The sequence below is a fragment of the Sinocyclocheilus grahami genome, unplaced genomic scaffold (assembly GCF_001515645.1).
Source record: "Sinocyclocheilus grahami isolate Dianchi unplaced genomic scaffold, SAMN03320097.WGS_v1.1 scaffold955.1, whole genome shotgun sequence".
Lineage (NCBI taxonomy): Eukaryota > Metazoa > Chordata > Actinopteri > Cypriniformes > Cyprinidae > Sinocyclocheilus > Sinocyclocheilus grahami.
Genome location: NW_015506134.1, coordinates 41,962 through 64,393, shown reverse-complemented (window position 1 = coordinate 64,393; position 22,432 = coordinate 41,962). Strand labels below are relative to the sequence as shown.

Here is a 22,432-nt window from a genome sequence, read left to right as displayed (position 1 = left end):
GGTTCTGTAATGTATTAAATAACTGGACTGCACAAATGTATGGTGTATTTGTGTCTATAATGGTGCCATCTATAAACAATCAGCCAGAAAAGATGACAGCAATCAGTGCTACACAGTAAGTTCAGCAGTGTAATATTTGCAGTTTTAGAAGTTATTAATTCCCAAAGAGCTGAATTAACAATCTACAGTGTTAAACAGTACTCATGCTCAGTGTTGTTATATGGTGTAACTTCACTTTTACACTGAAAGTGCGGAATAAAAAATCCCACATTTAGAAATGACTAACTGCGCGTGTTTTTGTCAGGTTTAGTGTTAAGTTCGTGTTCCTGAGGTGCAGTAACGTTAAGTTACAGAAGAGTGTGAAAGTTTCTCATGCCGGTCCGATTTCCTGAAAAAAGGTGATTAACTTACGTGTAAAATAACTTTTTGGAATTTGCTTACAATTTATGTTATATATGCTTTTAGCTTCTTTCATTTTGGTTCGCTGACACATCCTCTCGCCTCCATTCCCGCCGAGGCCTGGTTTTACTACGAGTCTGGCACTGGAGTCTGAAGCAACCACATTTGGGCGGTTTTCTACTCAAATGAGAGAATTCATCAAATGGTGAATTTATATTTGTTTTTGAAAGCATTGAGTGTGGCATTTCGCTGTTTCCATGCTTTGAAACGGTAACAGTGGAACTGTTAAACATTACGCGCTAACAATTTAGTTTTTGTGACGCATGACACCGTGTTGAAGTGTCTGTCTCGCCCACTGCAAACGAGTAGTCTCTCTGTAGACAGAGCTGGCATAACGCGGAACATTTACCAGTCATTTTATTGACGTTATCTAATGCAAAACTCTGAAATTAGAGCGCGTTTAAAAAACGTACATTCGCCGTAGGCTTAGTGTGAACTGCGTAATCTGTACGTTCTCAGCGCTGAATATCATGTCTGTCATATGGTCATATCTGCGTCAAGACACAAACGCGCTACCATCAAGTTTTTCTTATGACAATTACGTTTATGCAAGCATCGTGAAAGTGAGTTAAAGGTACGTTAAACTGTAAATCCGTCAGTCTTTCAATTTCCTTCAGTGCCCACTGGCAGAGCATGCAGGTACTTTAGCTTGAAACCAGTCTTTATCAATTCATATGGCATGCTATTTTGGGTTAAATAATGTCCTAAATATTTCCAGATATACAAAGTTAAGTTTTAATGGAGAAATATGTCTGAATCTATCTGTATTTTCTTTTCACATTATAAATAATAAATTAATAGTAAGATAAATTCTTAACGCGTGTTAATTTATTCTAATGTAGTACAGTTAATTTTAAGATGCCTTATTACTCATTTAAAATTATACAAATGTATTTAATAACCAGATTAAATAAATACTTAAATTGTTGCAGGCCTCCATGTGAATATTGCACAATGTTTCATTTAATTGACCCTAGAATGATGTAAAAAAAAAAAAAAAAAAGTTTACGATTTGACACCCGTATTATAGACAGTTCTCAGCACACTCAAAATTAGGGGTAATCACAATTATTTTACCATATTTACAGTCCTAATGTAAATTTAAATTACTGAAATAAGTGTTTTTTTAATCCTTTTTCAATAGAATTGGCCCAGACTTCTGCAGTGTCAAGTGAAGGAAGCTCCTCTCATAAGATTGCAAACTGGGAGTCTGATGACACTGAGCGTGAGTGATGGAAGCCCTTCGAGAGAGGAGCAGAAGGCTGAAGATGAAGCCAGAACTGTGAGTTTGTGTCATTTATATGTTATTCTATGTGCAGTACAAATTTAAACCGCACAAATGAATATGAAAAATGTAAGTAACTGTGCAGGCACACAATATCAGCTTATGTTCACACCTGGAATTTACTAATTATTAATTTAAGATATCAAACTGCAAAAAGATAAATGTTTAGTTGACCCAAAAACTTTTCATTATTTCTTACTCTCTGTCATTCCAAACCGGCAAGACTTGCATTCATTTTCAAAACACAAATGAAGATATTTTAAATGAGAAAATGTCCTTCCATCGACAATCTACACAACTACCACTCTGATACTTCAAGAAGTTCATAAAGAGATCATAAAACGAATCCAAATGAATCGAGTGGTTTAGTCCAAATTTTCTGAAGCGACTCGATCGCTTTACAATGAACAGATTTCTTTTTTCACATTCAAACATTGATCAGGGAACATAAACAGAAAATTTGGACTAAACCACGATACGTATGGATTAGTTCTCTTTATGGATTAGTTCTCTTTATGAAGTTTATGAAGTATCAAAGTGGTAGTTGCGTGGACAGTCATTCAAGGGACAGAAGTCTTATATTCTAATATCTTCAATTGTGTTTCAAAGATAACAAAAGTCTTGGCTGAGTAAACTGATGAAATTTTCATTTTTGAACTAAGCCTGTAATAAAAGAATGTGGCCATATGCGTCACCCAAGATGCGTGCTAATGCCAGGTGTGAAGAGAGCCACTGTGTGACTACACAATCAGCTTAGCAGAATGGCTCCTGAGAGAGAGATTGTTGTCATTAATTGTTTTTTCTTTTTTCTTTTCAAGAAGCCAAGTTCCTGGCTTCTCCCAAGACCTTCAAGGACCCAATTAACCTCGGAATCAGCTGTAAAGGAGAATGAAACCGATGTCTAAGGTTAGACTATATTTCAGAATAAGATTATCTATATTAATGCTTTATCTATATTCTTTGTTTATGCATTTTTTTGCTAAAGTTGTCATATCTGTTATTTAGAATGGGACAGCGATATTGCATTAATTGGTCTCCTTCGTCATTTGGTTCCACTCTCACCACAAGACTGCAAGGGACCTGGAACCATGTCCTCCTATCAAGCTGAAAAACATTTTCAAAAAGGTACATTTGGACATTTCTGTCACTACCTATTGTCTGCCTCAAAATATTGCCAGATGGGTTGTACATGAAAGACTAATGTAAATCAAATCGGTTGGAGAGCTGACCTTGAGTGTTATTTTTGTCTTTGATCTGCAGGCACTAACAAGAAGAACAGCTTGATTGCATGGAAGAGACCACACAGCTATACCTGCTCGCTGATGGGACAACGAGGAACATCATTCATGGATGCTACACAACTGTCAAATCTACCTGTCATATTTGTTCATGTCTAGGTAAACTTCATGATTTTGTGTTTTATTAACTATTTTATGTTTCTGTGCAACACTTAATGAATGTGACTGACTAATTAACCTCTACACATCTGATATGTTTTAAAGTTGCCACTTTGCCCATTTGTTAAATAAACGTTGAAATTTATACATCTGTCTGAAGACTCTTGATTTTATGTCTAATCTTGTACATTAACACCATACAATAGCATTTTTTGTTTGCACTGAAAAGAGTACTTTATTAATAACACTTAAAGGATTAAAACAACACCAGGGGTGTTAAATACCCCATAGTGTAAAATTTAAACAACAATAGCAAGTGTAACACTTTACACTCGGGGTGTAATTTTTCTACACTGTAAAATTCAACACTATGAACGGTGTACTTTTAACACTAGACAGATTGGGACCATATGATCTTTAGTAGTGTTAAAATCGACACTTTAAGTGTTAAATTGACACTGCGTTTTTTTACTGTGTAGGGAATCTCAGGTGAAGGAGCAGAATACTAATTAGTGAGAAGATTAAATGTGTTTGCAGCCATTTTTACCTTTTCTCCATCCATTCCTGGGATACCTGGAGCTCCAAGGGAACCTTTTTCTCCTTTCTGCCCTGGCAATCCTGGTACTCTGGTTTGACACACACTGCAGGCGTTCTGCCAAAATCACAAACACACACAGAAATCTTTCTCTCTTTTAATCTCATTCTCCTTCTGTTCAGGTAAGCTCAGGATGCAACACATCTCAAAATTAAGCTTTTTTTTAGTTCCACATATTCAGATAGGATCCATCATATACAGCGGCCTGTGATTGAATTATGCAGATGAGAAAACTTAAAAGGATTTTCTCGAATGCTGAAACAATCAAAGCATATCAAACTAAAATTTGGCAGATAAAATGAGTTTTATTTTAAATGCAAACTTTTCCAGTTTTAAAATACATATCACACATCTTAGTGATTTGCTAATGTATAAAACATAGTAAATTATTGCTCTAAAAACAATTAAAATTAAGCAAAATGGTAGCACAGAAATATTTTTGTGGACTAAACTGCGTCAGATGTTAAAGTTGTGTCAGTTGCTCAACTAACAGTTTTAGTATGCCTTAGAATGCAGGAAATATGAATATAAAACATACAAAACCTATTTAGCTGAATATGAAAGTCCTGAATAATATGCAACAAACTGAAGTTCTGAAATGGTACTGTGCATTTGTAAATGATCTCATTCATCTTTATATTTTAATTTAAAATGGTTTAAAAATTCACCAATGATTCAACTTACACCTTGACATGGACGATGTTTTGACATTTCGAGAAGTGATATTTCTATGATTATGTCATAAATGCTTCCTTATAATTTTATAGTAGATATTCTGAAAGATGATGAGAAGGATTCATTTGACCTCCATCTCATTTCTTCTAAAAGACGACTTAAGAAAAACATGGCACAGTTTACCTCACTCTTAATGTGAAAAACACTAAACAGACTCCAACGTCCTTTTTTGTGCTCATGAGCTCTAGACAGGTTTATCTGCTTCTGACCTTTATTGCATTAATGTTTGCCAATCTGGATTTATGCTTTTACCAGCTTTCATAGACACATATGGCACAGCAATCTAGCTTTGCACACAGCTAAAAACGCTAAAGGTCAATCCCAAAGTTACAAACAATTCACAGGCAGTGATGCATTAGGGAAGCACACATTTTTTTTCCTAAGCCTTTTCCCAAGATTTTAACCTTGCCAGCTTGATGCATTCACCTCAATACATTTGCCCAATGATACAGAAAGAAACAGGAAAAGCAGAAGTGAAGGTGCTTTCAAAAGCGGTTTTGAAACTCCGGGGCTAAGTAAGCAACCTTTTTCTCTTCTGCTCTTTAAGAGTGAAACTGTATACTTGCGAAGCGTAATCAATGGTTTACCGTAATGGGTTGCAAGGATTGCATTGACCTTTCACATTGGATGCACTTTTCGTACGTGGAACCAACGTTTATCTGAAGGTAGCAATTTACTAGTGCATTAGTCCGACCTGTTCAATAAGAGCAGGGCGATTCAGGAACCCCATTTATATTTGTGTTCTTTGTGCAAGACTGACAATTAGCAAATTGCATGTGACCGACATAGCATTAGAGGAGAAAAGAGGAAATTCGTACACATTCAAAAAAGGTTTCAACAGGGACAACACCTTAAAAAAAAAAAAAAAGAGCTTGAATGCTTTGACATTTTTAGATTTCGGCATTAAACTGTGAATCGGATCTTCATTATAAATAACAATTATAGACAATTAGAAAAAATAATCAAATAAATAACAAATTTATTTAAGGAATATTTCACCGAACAATTAAAATTGTGTTAGATGTTAGACAGAATGTCAGAGCTGCTCTATACCATAAACAGTGACTGATAATTAATAATGCCAAATAAGAAAAGTTTTTATGCTAAAAAATTGAAAAGTAAAATAAAATAATAAATTATAAAAAAAAAAAAAATAGTGTAAAAATAGTCCCATATGGCTTTTTCTCAAATCTTGCAACAGTTCACTTAAGTCGTAGACAAGCCGTGCTCACAATTTTTATATAGTATTTTATAGTGCTTTTTGAAATTGCAGGTATATAAAGCATCTACTTTTGTTGTGTAAAAAAGAGCGGGTTGATATCTGCATATATTCTTTTGTGTTTCACAAAAGACAAAAATTGAGAATAACACGCTTGAATATGATTGGGGGGTTGAATTATTCCTTTAAATACACAACAAAATTATTATACACAGCAAATTGTTTTGGTAGTATTTCCTCATTTTTATTTTATTCCTTGTTTTTTTAAATTAGGTAGAAGAGAGAATGCCCTCAAAAAATATTTATTTATTTATTGGGTGACATGACCCAGCTTGACTCTTGCTCCAATTCAAAATCTGTAGAAAGCAGTCATTAACTTGCTTGTTCTTTTGACATTTAAGTATGTTTTAATGCATTTCCTTTTCTTTGTTTATGAAGACACATCAAATCCAAACCGGAGATGAATTACAGTGCATAAGCTATTGTAAGTAGCTCTGTGTGTTGTTGTGTTTGACAGTTCAGTCCTAAGAATCTCACTGCATCAGTATTTGAGCATATGGGCATTTATCTTGTCAGACGTTTCTTCGCATAGAGATGAATGCATGATGCCCAAACAGAAACATAAAGAGCAGTGGAGGAAGACAGAGCAGAAAGTACTTATAAGGAGAAATCAAAGGGAGAGCAGAGAGAGAATGTTTCTTTTTCTAAGTGCTGAATACACATGAATGTAAAGAGTTTGAAAGAGAGCAACGGAGCAGACAATGAAATAATTTATAGAAGCCTTAAAAATTTCTTCAGAGCGATTTCAGTTCAAATTGGGCTTTATATCCCCACTGGCTATATTATGTAATTTGTGTTTTGTTACTAAAATATTGTGTAATTGTGTAATATAATAGGAAAGGCAATGTTCCTGAAATCTTCTGGTTTAATAGAGGGGAAAAAAATGCTTCCTCTAGGTTACACGGGATAAGATCTGTCTTAAGATCCACACAATCTGACTGAAGGGAACAGAGTTTAAAATAGATTTTTAAATACCTTCGGTTTGAGATGCCAGGTTTCAAGGTCTGCAAAAGTCTTGCTGATATGCATCTCAAAGGAAACTTTTTGGGTGCATAAGACCTAGCAGTAAATTCAGCATCTTTTCTTTATTTTATTTAGTTTTGTTCATCCTAATTCATACTATTAATGTTAGCATCCACTAGACTGCAGTAAAAATAAGTGCACAGGAGGATAGACAGCTGGATGAAACAGTACCTTCAGTAATGTCCCCATGTCTCCAACAATAGGTAGTGCTGTCTGAAAAAGAACCATTTAGAGCATCATTAGATACAACATTAGAAAATGAGACGCAATACAAACAAATATTTATTTTATTCCCCAATATCGTAATACTATACTATTTTCATTAGCAGAGCAAAAATAAACAAAACAACTGTACATATTGTGTGTACCTGGATATTAACTTTATGTTTCTAGAAATATCCAGAAAAAGACAATATCAGCATGTTAAAAAAACATGTTACGAACCGGTTCTCCAGGGGGTCCAGGGGGTCCTGGTCTGCCTTGTGGGCCTGGAGGTCCCTTTCAGATTAAGACACAAAAACATATATGAATATAAGTATTCTTTATATAAAATAATTCTTAGATATAAATATTTTGATATTTTCACCTTGTGACAAATTTGGACTCAAATAAATAAAATAATTTCTCACCATAATTCCTTGCACTCCAAGTAGTCCTGGAGGTCCACGAGGACCCTGTGAAAATAACACCATCATGTAAATTCACTTGCTTCAAGATTTTCAACACAATCTAGATTGAAACTCTGTGTTATCTTTTTTTAACATCTTAAAAAAATATGTAATATCAATGTATAAGTACATTATAGGGGTGTGAATCTTCACTGGCTTCACGATTCGATTCGATTACAATCATCATGTCAACGATTCAATTTGATATCACGATGCATCATGATGCATTGCATCCTCAATTCTAAATATTACTGCACATGGCTACATTTTCATATACATTTTATATCAAATTTATTTAGTGCATTTTTATTAAATTATATAATCAGGCTATTTAAAAAAAAATTATTACATATTGATAATAAATGTAAATAATGTTAAGAATTTAACTAACTAAATATAGCTTCAAAACATGCAAGCAAATATAAAGTAAAAAGGGGGGGGAAAAGACAATTACAAGCGATAAACAAAAAGTACTTTCAGTATCTAATAGTGCTTTAAGTATTCGAAAGTTTCCAGACAATCATAGTTATAGGTTTTTCTTTTTTCCTCAGCATTATTGCTGTTTGATTATTACTGATGACATTATAGACAGTGGCAGCTTTAATAGGCTGCATTCACACTAATGCACAGATCTATTTCAACATATCAGACGTTTTGCCCTGTTCTGAAAACATACCTGACTGTGTTTACATCAATTTTGTATCATAAAAGTATTCGGAGATGCAAGTGCATTTAACCGCAGCTACGATCAAGCTTCAGGACAACAAAAACAAAGTACATGTGAAAGTCTGTCAGTATGTGAGTTTCCTGCATCTAATACTGTACATACTGCATTCAAAACCGCATAAATGAAAGCATATCTAAAGGAAAACACTGAAATAACAGCGGGTGGATGCACACGCTGTCAAGCAATGTGCACGTGTCTCACAGCGCATATCCTGTGCAATGAAGCCTGCCTCGATTTTCTCTAGTCTAGCGCACACACGTGCCATATGTGGGGAAAACCAGAATCGTTGAAGAGAGAATCACGATGCATCGGAGAATGAATGTTTTCTCCCACCCTTAGTACATTATGCACAATGATATCTCATTTACATGCTTGGTCTACATGTAAGTTGTTGATTTCTGGATGTTAATTTATCTTTTACCTGAATTCCTGGTTCGCCTTTAGGTCCCATCAGACCCTACAGAAAATAAATTAACAACTGAGTAAATAAATAAATACATGAATTAATCAATTTTCTATTAATAATGACACTTGTCTTATAAATATTGTTTTTAGTCTGATATACAAACAAAATGCTAAAATCTAAAGCTACTTGAAATGCTTTTATATAGTGTGAACTCTGTGGTTGTCTGTGGGAAGTATGTGGGATGAAGAAACAATGTGAAAAGTCATTGTCATTGCAAACCTGTATGACTCAGTGGAACAGAACAAAGCCATCGTCAGGCTCCAATTCTGACAAAAAGTACCATAACAGTTGTTCATTTGACTTGAACACTATATTCCAACACTTTTGATGCTGAACCATATTATTGTGTGAGGAACAGACTGAAATTTCAGCTTTTGTGTTCCACAAAAGAAAGTTTGAAACAACATGAGAGCGAGTAAATGACAGAATTTTCTGTTTTCTGTGAACTGTCCCTTTAAATGAAGACAATCAAGAGTGTTTGTGAAGTTAAAATTCTTGAACAGGTACTTACAGGGGGTCCAGTGATTCCAATGCCAAGTTCTCCTTTCTCTCCAGCATCTCCAGGTACTCCGGGTACACCTCGCTCACCCTGGTAGAGAACATAAAAGTTCATTCAGCCAAACTAAATTAACTCCAAAATTCCCAAAACACAGTCAAGTAGTGCAAGTTTAGACAATAAGGCTTGGCTGAATAATGATTGTGGTTTAAAATGAATTTGTTGCCATAGCAACATCATGAACATTTGCAGGCAGTATGTAGTAATACATTTCAAATCGAACCCTTACAAACAGATGCTTACACAGCAGTAAAATCAGAGCTTTAACGAAGCGTTCTGCATAAGCAAATCATTTATGACAGCATGCATCTGGCTTAAATAAATGTTCGGGGTTTAATACAAGTTAAGCTCTATTACCACAGACAATTTCGACTTGTAACTCAGTTTGAAAACTGTATTCCACAAATTTTGCTTTGTTTTAAACTTTGGGAATGAGTCAAAAGGGTTTTCTGTGGTAATCGACACTATTCATAATGCTCACATTTCTTATCACACCATAAATAAAAAGTGGACTAAAAGACAAAGCACAGCACAGGGAAATATGACTGGGGATGTTCCTTTAAAGATAAACTACACAAGCGCAAAATTGAATACTTTAAAAAGAATCTCTCACAGTGACCTACCTTAGGGCCCCGCAACCCCCGAAGACCAGACACGACCTCCTCCTAGTGCAAAACAAGAGATGAAACACAAACTCAAATGAATACCATATTCCTAGACCTTACATAAGACTCAGTTTCAGCCAGATAAGAAGACACAAGTCAAGAACTGAGAAACTTTCATAGGAACAGTCTGAAAATCAGTGTTTAGGAATACTAAAGTAGTGATGCTATGAAAACCGTGTTAAAAGAACAGTGTCATATTTTATATAAACGGGTAAATAAATAATTCACTTTTTCTTAACCACTTTAAATTAGTAGCTTGCAGCGTGACAAGACACAATTTCAAGCAGCTTCCTCAACATTGCCAAATACTGCACGCTCTTGAGTTCGGTGCAATTCACAGCAAATTTTTTATTGTTTTTCTCGGTGTGATTTGCAAGTGATACTGCAGGAGCCGACAGTGTGAAAGAGTTACAATAAGCATTATTTGCTGTATGCCACTGATGGAAAATTGATTTTTGTGGTCAGCAAGAATTAGATTAGCAAGTAGTTTTCGCACTGCAGAAGCCGCCACAGCAGGTAAGTAAACAGACTTTTTGAATCCTATGAAGTCAAAATACAGGATACTAAAGTATAGTGAACTGATTAAATACAGCAAGGCCTTTGTAAGAAGTTGGACTGAACGAAAAAGTGGGTGTTTAAAGTGATATCAACAACAACAACAAATTATACTATTATTAGGGCTGGCTTAATACCACTTTTTCAGAACCGATACCGATCCGATACCAGTGCAGTTTTTTTTTTTAAATCAGTGTATAATTTTTATACCTCAATGTGCTGACCTGATCATCACTCTTTTGTGTGTTAAACACAATCTACCACATATAGACAACTTCATTGTAAAGAAAAACATAAAATCATAATCTATGACAAAAATACTATTATAAACTAGGTTAGTGGATAATTCAGTAGCAAAAGTTACTCTAGAATTTTAAAATCTAAACATTTAGTGAAAAAAAACCCATTATTTAGTGGGGAACAAATAAACGTGAATAAGTGTAGGGCTTAATGTGGTAAAATGTTAAACATTGCTCTGTATTGTTGTAAAATACATTCATGAAAATCAAGTAATATATTTATATATTAATTAATATACTAAAATAGTCAAATACATTTATTTTAAATGTATAGCACAGTAATGAGGCAGCAACATATGATAGATAAGACAAAAAGAAAGGCTATTAATAATCATTCATTGCGCAAAAGTATTATAACATGAAAGGCTCCAATACGGAGCGGCACAAAGCGCTTATGCACATCCCGTGCACAGAATGATGTGCTTGAAGCAACACAGACTCACAGCGCAGCTCTCCGCTTAGAAAAGTTCAAAGCAAAGAGGGAAGAGATACTAATGCGTAGTGTATTATATCTGTGCGATAGTTTGAGTCTTTTCTTTTAATAGTTTTAAATTTCAGTTACTGTGCGCGTGAAGAACAATTCATAGAGCTCTCTACTCCAGTGTAGTGATCTCTACACTCTAAAAAATGCTGGGTTGTTTCAACCCAATGTTGGGTCAAATATGGACCAACCCAACTGCTGGGGTAAAAAGCTCATTTAAAAATGTAAACAAAATTTAACCCAACAGTTGGGTTAGTCCATATTTGACCCAACATTGGGTTGAAACAACCCAGCATTTTTTAGAGTGTAACAGACACCCGGTAGAAAGTAACATGATTTAGAAACAGCACTAAACTCCAGCAAGATTAAGTCCTTTTATGCAAAACCACTGATCTTTATCTACAGATCAAGTATAATAATAGGAACATTGAATCATCTTAGAGAGAGTTTTACGCGACGCACAGTTTGAATGCTGAATGGAGGATGACTGACAGCTGCAGCGGAAAGAAGAGTTTACGTGAACTTGAATTTAACGACTTAAATATTAATCTGCACCTCACATTAAACTATGGAACGATCTCAGAACACTTGAAATATAGTGCACGAAAACTTTATGGTGCTTTATAATGTTTTTGCGCCTTTCGTGGGGCATAACAATAACACATGAATAGTATACACAGAATATCGGATTTGGATCGGTCTCATCTGACCGATACCCGATCCAGCAGAAAATGGCAGTATCGGAGCCAATACCGATACTGAATATCGGATCGGCGCACCCCTAACTATTATTTCTGTCAGGACCACTATCGTCAAATATGATTGACAATTAGCATACAGTTTGGATTGGTGGTATGGTTCTGTTCTGGGCAAGAACTCCCTGCGCATCCATGCAGCCTAGCATGGATGAGAGCAGGGAGAGCAGCTATAACACCCCCAGGGTAAACAGAACATAAATGTATCGCAGATATTGTTAAAGTTCAATAATTTTAAGTAAACATTTTAGAATTAGTCAGATTCAAAGGAGAATCAGAAGGCTGTATCCCGAGTGACAGAGGAGGAGTTGGGGATGGAGGAGGGTAATTAGCTATTGAGCAATGCAAAAACTGCTGATAATACTGAGGGACCTTATATATGAATGCTTAGATAGGTGTCGTATTCCCATAGGTAAATGGGGGTCAGCTGATGCGAGCTTGACTAACGTGACCTGCCAGAACTAAAGCTATGCTTGATTATTATTATTTTTATATAAAGTCTCGCCTTACATTTTTTTACTGTAAAATTAAGTATTGAATAATAATAATAATAATAAGGCATTTAACATACTTTTCATGATCAAATCAAGTTTAAAGTTTTTTTCTTCAATTTAAATTATTACATTTCCCTCTCTTTCTCTTTTCCACTAAAACAGAGGAGATAAAGGTGGCTGATGACTTCATGCTATACTAATTTCCGTCCAGCAAATCATTTAGCTGATCAACAAGTGTTCAGTCTGCCCACCACCCATCTGTCTATATGCTTTATGCTGGATGACTCACCACCTTTACCGTTAATGTGCAGTCTCTCTCCTTCCCTCACAAACAAAACAACATTTCTTAGGTCAGAGCTCAGCTGGTACCTAACTAGCATGCAAACTGCTTAAAGTCAGCATGAAATAAAATGCAATAGCAAACGACTATTCAATGATTAGCACTCTTGATAGACAAAATCATGTCCTAGAAAATCATGTCCTGCTCTGCAGTTTTTTCTTGTTTAAGTAGCCGCTTTACTCAGAAATATATCACAACAGAGAAGAAAAGATGATCACAACTTCTATTTCATGCGGTCTTTAAATAGTTTATACTATTACATTACAAACTAGAAATGTAACAGGTGTACCGTTAGGATGGCACAGCAAAGGTGTATTTAAAGGTAGTTGTACCAAAGCAGTGTATTAGCATCAGCAGTATTTCATTGTCAAAGCTGAAATCAATGAGCTGTCATCAGTCTGCTACTACATTCTTTCTCATTCAAGAAGTTATTTCACTCAGATATAACTTTAATTAGACCAGACCAGACCAGACATTGGTTTTGAAATAACTGGACAAGAATTGTTTGAGTTTAAATTGAGATTTCTAACAGATTGCAGGCGGGTATCTTGGTCACAGTCTGAGACATTGTTTAGATCTTTTCTGAAACCCTAGATGGGACTGTGAGATCAGTAGCTTTTTCCTTTTTCCTGAGAAAACCAAGAAGCAGGAGACTGAATCAAAAGTCTCAACTTCCTTCCATATATTCTCACTGATTTCTAAGAGAAACATCTGAGGTATTTTACAGATCTCATAGGTGATTTTTCTCTCTCATGGCTTGGACAGCTGACAGGTGCACTGTAAGGACGGCACAGAAAAAAATTGTTTTTCAAGATTTTTTATCAAAACGGTGAATTAGCATGAACAGTATTTTATTGTAAAAGCTGAAAACAAGGAGCTGTTGATCGATAACCCCGGCTGCTGGTAAAGGAAGAATGCGTGTGTGGCAATGTGTTGCAGATTTACAGGTGCATAACATCATTGTCAGTGTGCCTCTTAAATCTGAGATGTCATCAAGGCGGTGGGATGTTGGACAAGTGTTGAGTGATATTCTGTTTGTGTCTATAAGGGGTGCCGAAATAGAAGATATTGAGTGGGGAACATGGAGGTGAAGTGAAAGAGAAAGACAAGAATGGTGTTGTGTACCTACCCCATTGCAAAGTCCGACAGAGCAAGGCTCACCAGGTTCACCCTTGAGGCCCGGGGGGCCTATCTGTCCCGGCGCTCCACCTGCATCAGCCTGCAAACACACACCGACAGCTGGCATTTAGAGTTGCTGTCACCTCAGGTTTGTCATTTGACAGGTTTAGGAGCACCGCAAAAATGCACACACATGCCTGCCTTCACACACACATAAAATAAGAGCTGAACGTAAATATCACAGACATCTGGGGCAAATGCCACCAACCTAGAAATCGCATCATGCAGCTTCACTGGTGAGATGAGAGACTAAAAAAGCACTCCAAACATACGCTATGCTGAACATGCTCACTTTATTAAAGACGCTGTAGTGATTGTGCAATCTGTGAATATTTTGCATATTGAATATTGAATGCATTTTTGCCAGTCGACTTTCTCACAATAACTTTAAATTAGTCATCTAACAAAATATTTGTAAATCTGAATTATTACTGGAGGAAAATAAGGCCCCTTCCTACCATGATGCAATGTCTTAGCATACTGAAAAATAATAATAAATACAGTACAGAGTAAAAATAAAATACAAATAAGACTAAAAAAATAATATAACATTCAAATGTTTTTGGCAATTAAAACATAATATAAACATTAGATAAAAAATATATTTTTTAATACATTTTAATACCTGAAATTGTAAGTTGAAGTTATTAAAACTAATACGGAAATAAAAAAATTAAAAATATAAATATTAAAAAATAAATAAAAATGACAAAAGCACCAAAATACTAAAATTAAAATTAAAATATAAAAATAAAAGTAAATTCAAAATATTCAAAATAATTATAAAATAACACTGACGCACATTAGTTTTATTGAAAAAGGCTATTTTACTTAATCACTATTATTTTAATGTTTATTTATATTAAGCCCTCAGGTTGTTACTCAATGATGGGGATAATTCTGGAAATAAATCTGCAAAGCATCCAGCCATTCTTTAGTTCTATAAATCATCTAAAGATCAATTTTGCTGTAGGCCTAGTTTCAAATCAGAGGTAGTAGTGTGCTTTAGACTAGATTTCCAGATTTATTATACTTTCCAGTATCTCTACAGACATGTCACATTTTGCCTTCCAAAGGACCCCAATAAATAACAAACACGAAGAAGTAATTCTTTGAGATACCTCAAGTGACCCTACTATCGATCTTAACTCTGAAACTATTTCAGCATACAGCTTTTTATCTGCTTGATGCACAAGCAAAACACAGCTCAGTGAAGTCTAATGTGAACAAATTCTTCTGAACATGATCTAGTGCTTCAACATATGCAGATACAAGGAAAACATCATATTAGAAACATGCAGCCCCAGTCACAGAGTGCTCTTGTGTACCTTTTCTCCTTTCATTCCATCTTTTCCAGGCAGTCCTGGCTGACCGGGAGAGCCCTGGAAAAAAAATAGGAGAGATAAGACACATGCCTGTCAGCTTTAGCTGTTCCCCCTTTTTCATTTTTGATTTGATCCCTAACATCCCCCATCCCTGTGCTCCCATCTTTTTGGAATAAAGGCAGATGCTCATTAGCAGAAGCAGGTGCCGAGAACAGATTGTGATGCTGATGCTGTTTCATCCCACACGTAGAGAACTCAGATGTACCCGTCCCTGCAAATTAATTTTCAGATAACCGATTGATTACTGATTGTCTGTGCAACAATTTACAGCTCTGCATCCTCGTTTTTCTCGCCTCTGTTATTTATACGTGCATTGTCTTTTTTCTGTTTATGAGTGTGTGTGTGTGTGTGTGTGTGAGTGAGTGAGTGAGTGAGGGAGTGAGTGAGTGGGAAAAACTAAAAGGATGGGGAATGTGTGATTAAAACAAATCTAGATTTTTACATTTTCATGTGGTGTTAGCCCATGCAAAACTCTATGGTACTGTGAAGAACCTTTCAATTGCACAACAGGCTCTTCATGGTGTTCTTTAGGATATCAAAATGTTTTTCAAACTAAGGAAAAAACTAAGGAACCCAAAACTCTACTTATATGGCATTACTGCAAAAACTCATTTTTGGAACCTTTATTTATAAAGGAATAGCTCACCCAAAAACAAAAGTTCGCTAAAAATGTACTCACTCTCAGGCCGTGCAAGGTGTAGATGAGTTTGTTTCTTTCTTGTTTCTTCTTCAGAACAGATTTGGAGAAATTTAGCATTATACATCATTTGCTCATCAATGGATACTCTGTAGTGAATGGGTGCCGTCAGAATGAGAGTTTAAATAACGGACAAAAAGATCAAATTAAAAGGATCATGCTGTTTGTACTCTCATTCTGACGACACCCATTCCCTGCAGAGAATCCTTTGGTGAGCAAGTGACGTAATGCTTTCTCCAATCTGTTCCAATGAAGAAACAAGAAATGGATTCTACACCTGTTCCGATGAAGAAACAAACTCATCTACATAATTTTCATTTGTAGGTCACTCCTTTAAGAGTGTATGATATTCTGGTACCTAAATATGTCTCAAGTTGCCTCATTTACAGTATTTTATCATGCATTTTCTTGTTTGCCTGCCAAAAATGTACTTTTGATCAGTTACAAATTTACCCAAGCAGTGTGGGACAAGTTCAGAATCTTACCGGGTCTCCTGGTAGACCACGAAGGCCAATGGGACCAGTTGGACCCTGCTTTCCCTGTAAGAGCACAAACACATGTTGAGATCTTTTCATATAAGCAGCATGACCTTATTCAAACTACGTCATTAGCTAAATTGTGTGGAAAATGTGAAATCAGTTTGTGCCTAACTCTGACAGAGAGAGCAAATGAAAACATGCTTTGAAAACTCTTGCTTCGGGTACTGATTTTGGACCAGCTGTGTAGCATTTTAACTGCTTGCTATACTGAGAGGTCTCTATCTGTGCCCTTAACTAAAATGAAGGCCGCAATCAGATGCTTAATGTGACCTTGGTAACATGCCACAACCCATTCAACCCAGTAAGAACTGATTGCAATAAGCCACCCGTAAGAATGCGTCTGGCACTGGTCAGTAAATCAAGAGAGATCACGACAGAAATGCTATTCTGCTGGTCAACCACATTGACAAGGTCAGCGATAATTCCATCACACCAAAGTAGAAAGACTTTAATGTTCTTTCTATCTTGGTCAAATCATAAGATGTCAGAATGGAGGGTTTATGGAGACAGGAATTTCATACCTCAAGTCCTGGTGCCCCTGTCAGTCCAGGCAATCCAGTATTGCCCTTTATCAGAGTTAAATAAAAGAAAGAAAGACAGAAAAAACATTAAGAAAAAGAGAAGAAAGACAGAAAATGATCTTTCTCAGAAAATGGTGCCATTTAACAGAACATTTCAGAATAAATTTGCAACATTTGATCTGAAAAGGTTAGTGCTAACTATACCATTTAACCCACTTCATGTCCAAAGTAACATGGCTATAAAAATAAATAAATATATTTTATAACTATAATTATTCAATATATTATTATATTACATTATATTTATTATTATTATTATTATTATAGAAAAATAAATTCGGGCATTGAGGGATATTTTAATTTAAATAAATATAAAAGATATACACACACACACACACACACACACACACTCTCACACACTTTTGCATTACACACTAAATACAGTTAAATCTATGAAATGATGTGACAATGTTTAGTAACCTGTTAATTGTATATATCACCATTTTCTTGGAATGACCAAAATAGAGACAGGTCACTTTTTTTTTTTAAAGCTAATAGTCTTTCAACATTGATACTGTAACATGCTGATCGCTGTACAATCTGTTGTTCTGATGTGCATTACTCCAAAATTTGCACAACATTTTGTGCACTTCACTTACCTGTAGACCTTTTGAGCCCTCAGAACCTTTTTCACCCTGGAGAAAGAAGAGAAAATGCTGATTGCAATGCATGAAATCACATTTTCAAGTGGACCTACAGTAAAACAAGAGACCTAGGTCGAAAAATATATTTTTATGTGCCCATGCTTTCAAAATGTTTCCTTTTAAAACCTTTGTGTCTCTAAAAACATCTGACAGATTAAAGAGAGAGCCGGATTGAGCGTTTTGATTGACTGTCAATTGTATTGATTCAGCACAGCTTTCATATTTTCCTTTTTATTTCAAGACAAGGCTGCCAAAACAGACTTTTAAAAACCACTCGGCATACAGTAAACTCAACATTTTAATGATCTTACAATCTGTTGTGGATGCATGACAAACAATGCTAACGTGTGGCTACTAACCTGGTCTCCTTTCTGACCTCCTTCCCCCTCATGGATTATAGAAAGAGGAAACAAACAAAATAATGGATAGAGATTATTCATGGAGGAAATGCATGATTACATTAAAAAAAACAACAACACAGCGGGAGTCAGTTTACTATGTACTGTATAGTATGTTATTTAAATAGCTCATCTGACTGAAAATCATTTCCAAATACATTGCAAATGCAAATCTAGGATTCAATGAAAAGTTTAATTAAAAGTGATTTAATACTAATAATCATAATAATAACAAAAGCAATGTTATGATGTAAATGAATAAATACTGAATAAATGAATAAATATTTTCTGTCTGATAATTTGGAATCATGGATTTGCATTTGCAAAAATAAAATAAAAAGAAACAGTGTTAAGCTAAAATATAATGGCAATTTTAAATTCAATTGAAAATATTAGAAAACAAACAAAAAAGGAAACTTTTTTCACTAATGATCTCAGGTGCATCAGTATTTCAAATGGTATCTAAACTTACAGTTCCAGAAAGTCTAAGTCCATGTGCTGTCATCACCTTAATAAAGAATAAGAAAGACTTTAATATTGATGTTAATTTATACTGTTACAGAAAACTACCATGAGAGACAGCATTGACTGCAATTGGGAAAGCAGGGAACCTGTGTCAGAATGAACCCAGGACCTGCATGCTCTTATGGAATTATCATTAGAAAGAGCTTATCAGTTATGATTTAATGCTTTCTCATGCTTCGCTCTTAGTTCTCAGTTCAGTGATAACCTCAACATCTCCACAGAAGCATGAAACAGAAGCTTCCAGTCTCATTCTTAACTGACTGGACAGCCTCTATGCGAGAGATTAACATTAATCCAGGGTTTATGACATTTAAAATAGAGAGAGCCTTTTATTGCAACAAGAGGCCTGTGAATATAGACCCAAAGGTGCCTCTTCAGGGCATCACGGTCTGCCGCATAGAGGTGGATTCTGAATCTGCTTTACAGCTTTCCATTTACCCATTAACTACCAGCAGGTCTAATAGCCTGTCAATCATTCTGACGGCTTTCAGTCTGTGGTGAAAGACAGATTGTTTTGTTGATGTATCTGTGGATTCATCTACTGCATTTCATGTGCTGTAAAACAGAAGTCCATAAATAAAGATGAAACAACAGGAGACCTGATGTAACTTCAAGACAAAGTTGGTCTAGAGAATGAATTGTAGTTTTAATTTTTTTTCCTGTTTTGTACATTTATTAATTGTGCTGAATAAATGCATGTAAAATATATGAGCTCTGTTTCAAAACATAGGGAGTTGCCGATTAATACATCATCCTAGGTGAAATGGAACCTCACAAGTGACTGAAACATTGGACATTTAGTTTAGTCTTAGAATGTTGCTAATGACACAATACTTTAATATATTGCACAATATTGGGTAAATTGATTTAGTTTATTTTTAAATATTAAATATACAAAATATTTATACTACGTTTTATTAAATGCAGAAAACTATATATTATAATATGTATTATTCGATTTAAAATATTTATTTTAATATATTTTAAAATGTAATTTATTCCTGTGATGGCAAAGCTGAATTTTCAGAAGTCATTATTCCAGACTTCAGTGTCACATGATTACTTAGGAATCCTTCTAATATGCTGATTTCGTACTCATGAAACATTTCTTATCATTATCAATGTTGAAAACAGTTGTGCTGTTTAATATTTTTGTGGAAACCAAGATATTTTGTTTCAGGATTCTTGCCACTTTAAAAAATGTAATGCATCTCTGCTAAATATAAAAAAAGAAAGAAAGAAAAAATTGCATGCTATACAATCAAAAGCAAAAATATATATATATTTTTAAATAAACAAAGCATTGAAATCAGTTGAGTACAACCATACATCGACGTGCTCTGGTCTGAGCTCAGAAAAACAACTAATTACCATTAGAGAAGCTAGAACGTAATTAAAACCTTGAAATGGGATTTAGGATAAAATACATTAATTATACATTCTTAATTAAAACAGAGCTAGCTCTAAACATCATGCTCCATTCAGAGCCGGCTACAATCAAATTACAAACTAAAGAGGAAACCATGAGAGAATAATCAAACTCTTAAAAGCCAGTTTATATTTGTGTCACCCATCATCATAATTAGCCGTTTCAGAACAGGCAAAAAAACAAAAAAAAACCAATCACATTCTTTGGTGTTCCAGGCTTCATGAATCATTGTAAATTGGTTTAAAAGGGCTACAGTCATCTCGCTTCTCCTATTTAGCTAGAGATTCACACAGCAGGCATCATCAGTTGATTTTGTGCCCTGCTGTCAAATCGCACCTTTTGTCTCCCACTTTTTGATTTAATTGGCACAGGCAATGCGGTTCCAAACCTGCAGATTTTGTGCTAAGTGGAACCAAAAAGCTTTTGGCTTCTCAGCTCTGAAAGGTTTTCTTATTAGTGACCAGTCAGCAGAGATGAAGCTGATGAACAGTGCTGCACTGATGCAGTACACTCTACACTCTCAATATGACGGAAGATGTTGGTGGTGGTAGTTACTGTAACTTCAACTTTGACAAACATAAAATGCAGAACAAACAAGAAATTTAGTTCTCATTTCCCCCTCAATTCTCCCCTCAATCATGTCTTTTGAAGACTACACTGACATTTAATTAAATTTAAATTTTTTATTCAGCAAGGATTGACAAAAACATTACAGTAAACTAATTTATAATGTTACAAGTTTAACATATATAAATGTTGCTATTTCCATTTTTAAACAAATGCTGTTATTTTGAACTTTCTATTCATCAAAGAATCCTGAAAAAAAAAAGTTTGAGCCATCCATTCATCATATCATCATGCAAAACTAAGAATTAAAATCATTGTAATGTGATCAAATATAGGTGCGGGTGGGTGGCGGGATAATTTGAAACAGCGGACTTGGGTGAAGTTTGACTGAACCAGTATAGTACTCACAGGGCCTGATGGTCCTCTGGGGCCTTCCCCACCCTAAAGGAATAAAGAAACACAAACACAGAGAAAAGAAAAGAGAATCAAATAAACCACAGAATTGACTGAGTCTGAACCTCAGTTATAGTCAAAAGGTTTTCTACACAAGACTATGATTTATGATTGACTATGAGACAGAACTGGTAAACAAGTGAACAAACCCACCTCCTCCCAGCACAGAACTAACAAATAAAACATGCATTACCCACCTTTTGCCCCTTTATTCCACTGGCTCCCTCCAGGCCAGGCAATCCCTGTGAAGTGAGATTTTAGAAGAGACGAATGTATCATGAGGTAAATAAGCACACAAAAATCTGATGGCTGTGTCTGTGATGGGATTTTCAAACAGAGCTCTGAGATGTTACATACAGGATCCCCTTTATCGCCCTTCAGTCCATCCTTTCCTGCAACACCTGGGTCACCCTTCATCCCCTGAAAAACAACGACAAATAATCACACATATGCATACAACATATGAACACACAGATAATATTGTGTAGGAGTGACTAACCTGTGACGGGGCAAAGCGGGCAACCACTGGCACAAAAGATTCATTTTAAAATGTATTTATTTTTATGTTATTGTCATTTTTATTTTATTATTGTTTATAATTATTTTAATAGTGGTTAAATTTTTGAAAGAAGTCTCTTATGCTCACCAAGGCTGCAATTATGTGATAAAAAAAATAATTAAAAAAAGCAGTAAAAATGTGAAAAAATATTACAATTGAAAATAACTGTCTATTTTAATACATGTGTAATGCCAAAGCTAAATTTTCCAGTACTCCTGCCATTACTCATTATTCTCTTACACTCTTATTCTGGTTTTGTGTTAAAAAAAAACAACATTTGTGACCCTGGACCACAAAACCAGTCTTAAGTCGCTGGGGTATATTTGTAGCAATAGCCAAAAAAACCATTGTACGGGTCAAAATTGTCAATTTTTTTATGCTAAAAATCATTAGGATATTAAGTAAAGATCATGTTCCATGAAGATATTTTATAAATTTCCTACCGTAAATATATCAAAACTTAATTTTTGATTAGTAATATGCATTGCTAAGAACTTCATTTGGACAACTTTAAAGGCGATTTTCTCAATATTTGGATTTTTTTGCACCCTCAGATTCCAGATTTTCAAATAGCTGTATCTCGGCCAAATATTGTCCTATCATAACAAACCATACATCAAAGGAAAGCTTATTTATTCGGCTTTCAGATGATGTATAAATCATATATTCTTCAGTCATTCTTACATCCAGGGTCACA

The 22,432-nt window shown here is 35.1% G+C and overlaps 1 protein-coding gene and 1 long non-coding RNA gene across 2 annotated transcripts in view; one reads left to right on the top strand and one right to left on the bottom strand.

Annotated features, from left to right (window-relative positions):
* The window catches only part of LOC107564678 (collagen alpha-1(XIX) chain-like), a 65,187-nt gene that overhangs the window by 29,531 nt on the left and 13,224 nt on the right, over window positions 1-22,432 (bottom strand). Inside the window, exons 4-20 of the mRNA XM_016249812.1 lie at window positions 21,534-21,596; window positions 21,374-21,418; window positions 21,132-21,164; window positions 18,675-18,710; window positions 18,164-18,190; window positions 17,760-17,795; window positions 17,101-17,145; window positions 16,526-16,579; window positions 15,287-15,340; window positions 13,909-13,998; window positions 9,814-9,855; window positions 9,146-9,223; window positions 8,590-8,625; window positions 7,403-7,447; window positions 7,218-7,271; window positions 6,945-6,986; window positions 3,689-3,793 (exon numbers count right to left, since the gene is read on the bottom strand). Of these exons, the coding sequence (XP_016105298.1) occupies window positions 3,689-3,793; window positions 6,945-6,986; window positions 7,218-7,271; window positions 7,403-7,447; window positions 8,590-8,625; window positions 9,146-9,223; window positions 9,814-9,855; window positions 13,909-13,998; window positions 15,287-15,340; window positions 16,526-16,579; window positions 17,101-17,145; window positions 17,760-17,795; window positions 18,164-18,190; window positions 18,675-18,710; window positions 21,132-21,164; window positions 21,374-21,418; window positions 21,534-21,596 (885 nt within the window). The remainder of the gene's footprint in view (window positions 1-3,688; window positions 3,794-6,944; window positions 6,987-7,217; window positions 7,272-7,402; window positions 7,448-8,589; window positions 8,626-9,145; window positions 9,224-9,813; window positions 9,856-13,908; window positions 13,999-15,286; window positions 15,341-16,525; window positions 16,580-17,100; window positions 17,146-17,759; window positions 17,796-18,163; window positions 18,191-18,674; window positions 18,711-21,131; window positions 21,165-21,373; window positions 21,419-21,533; window positions 21,597-22,432) is intronic.
* Window positions 548-2,650, top strand: LOC107564671 (uncharacterized). The gene is made up of 3 exons (XR_001606267.1): window positions 548-604; window positions 1,604-1,741; window positions 2,563-2,650. It is a non-coding gene; the product is annotated as an uncharacterized lncRNA (long non-coding RNA).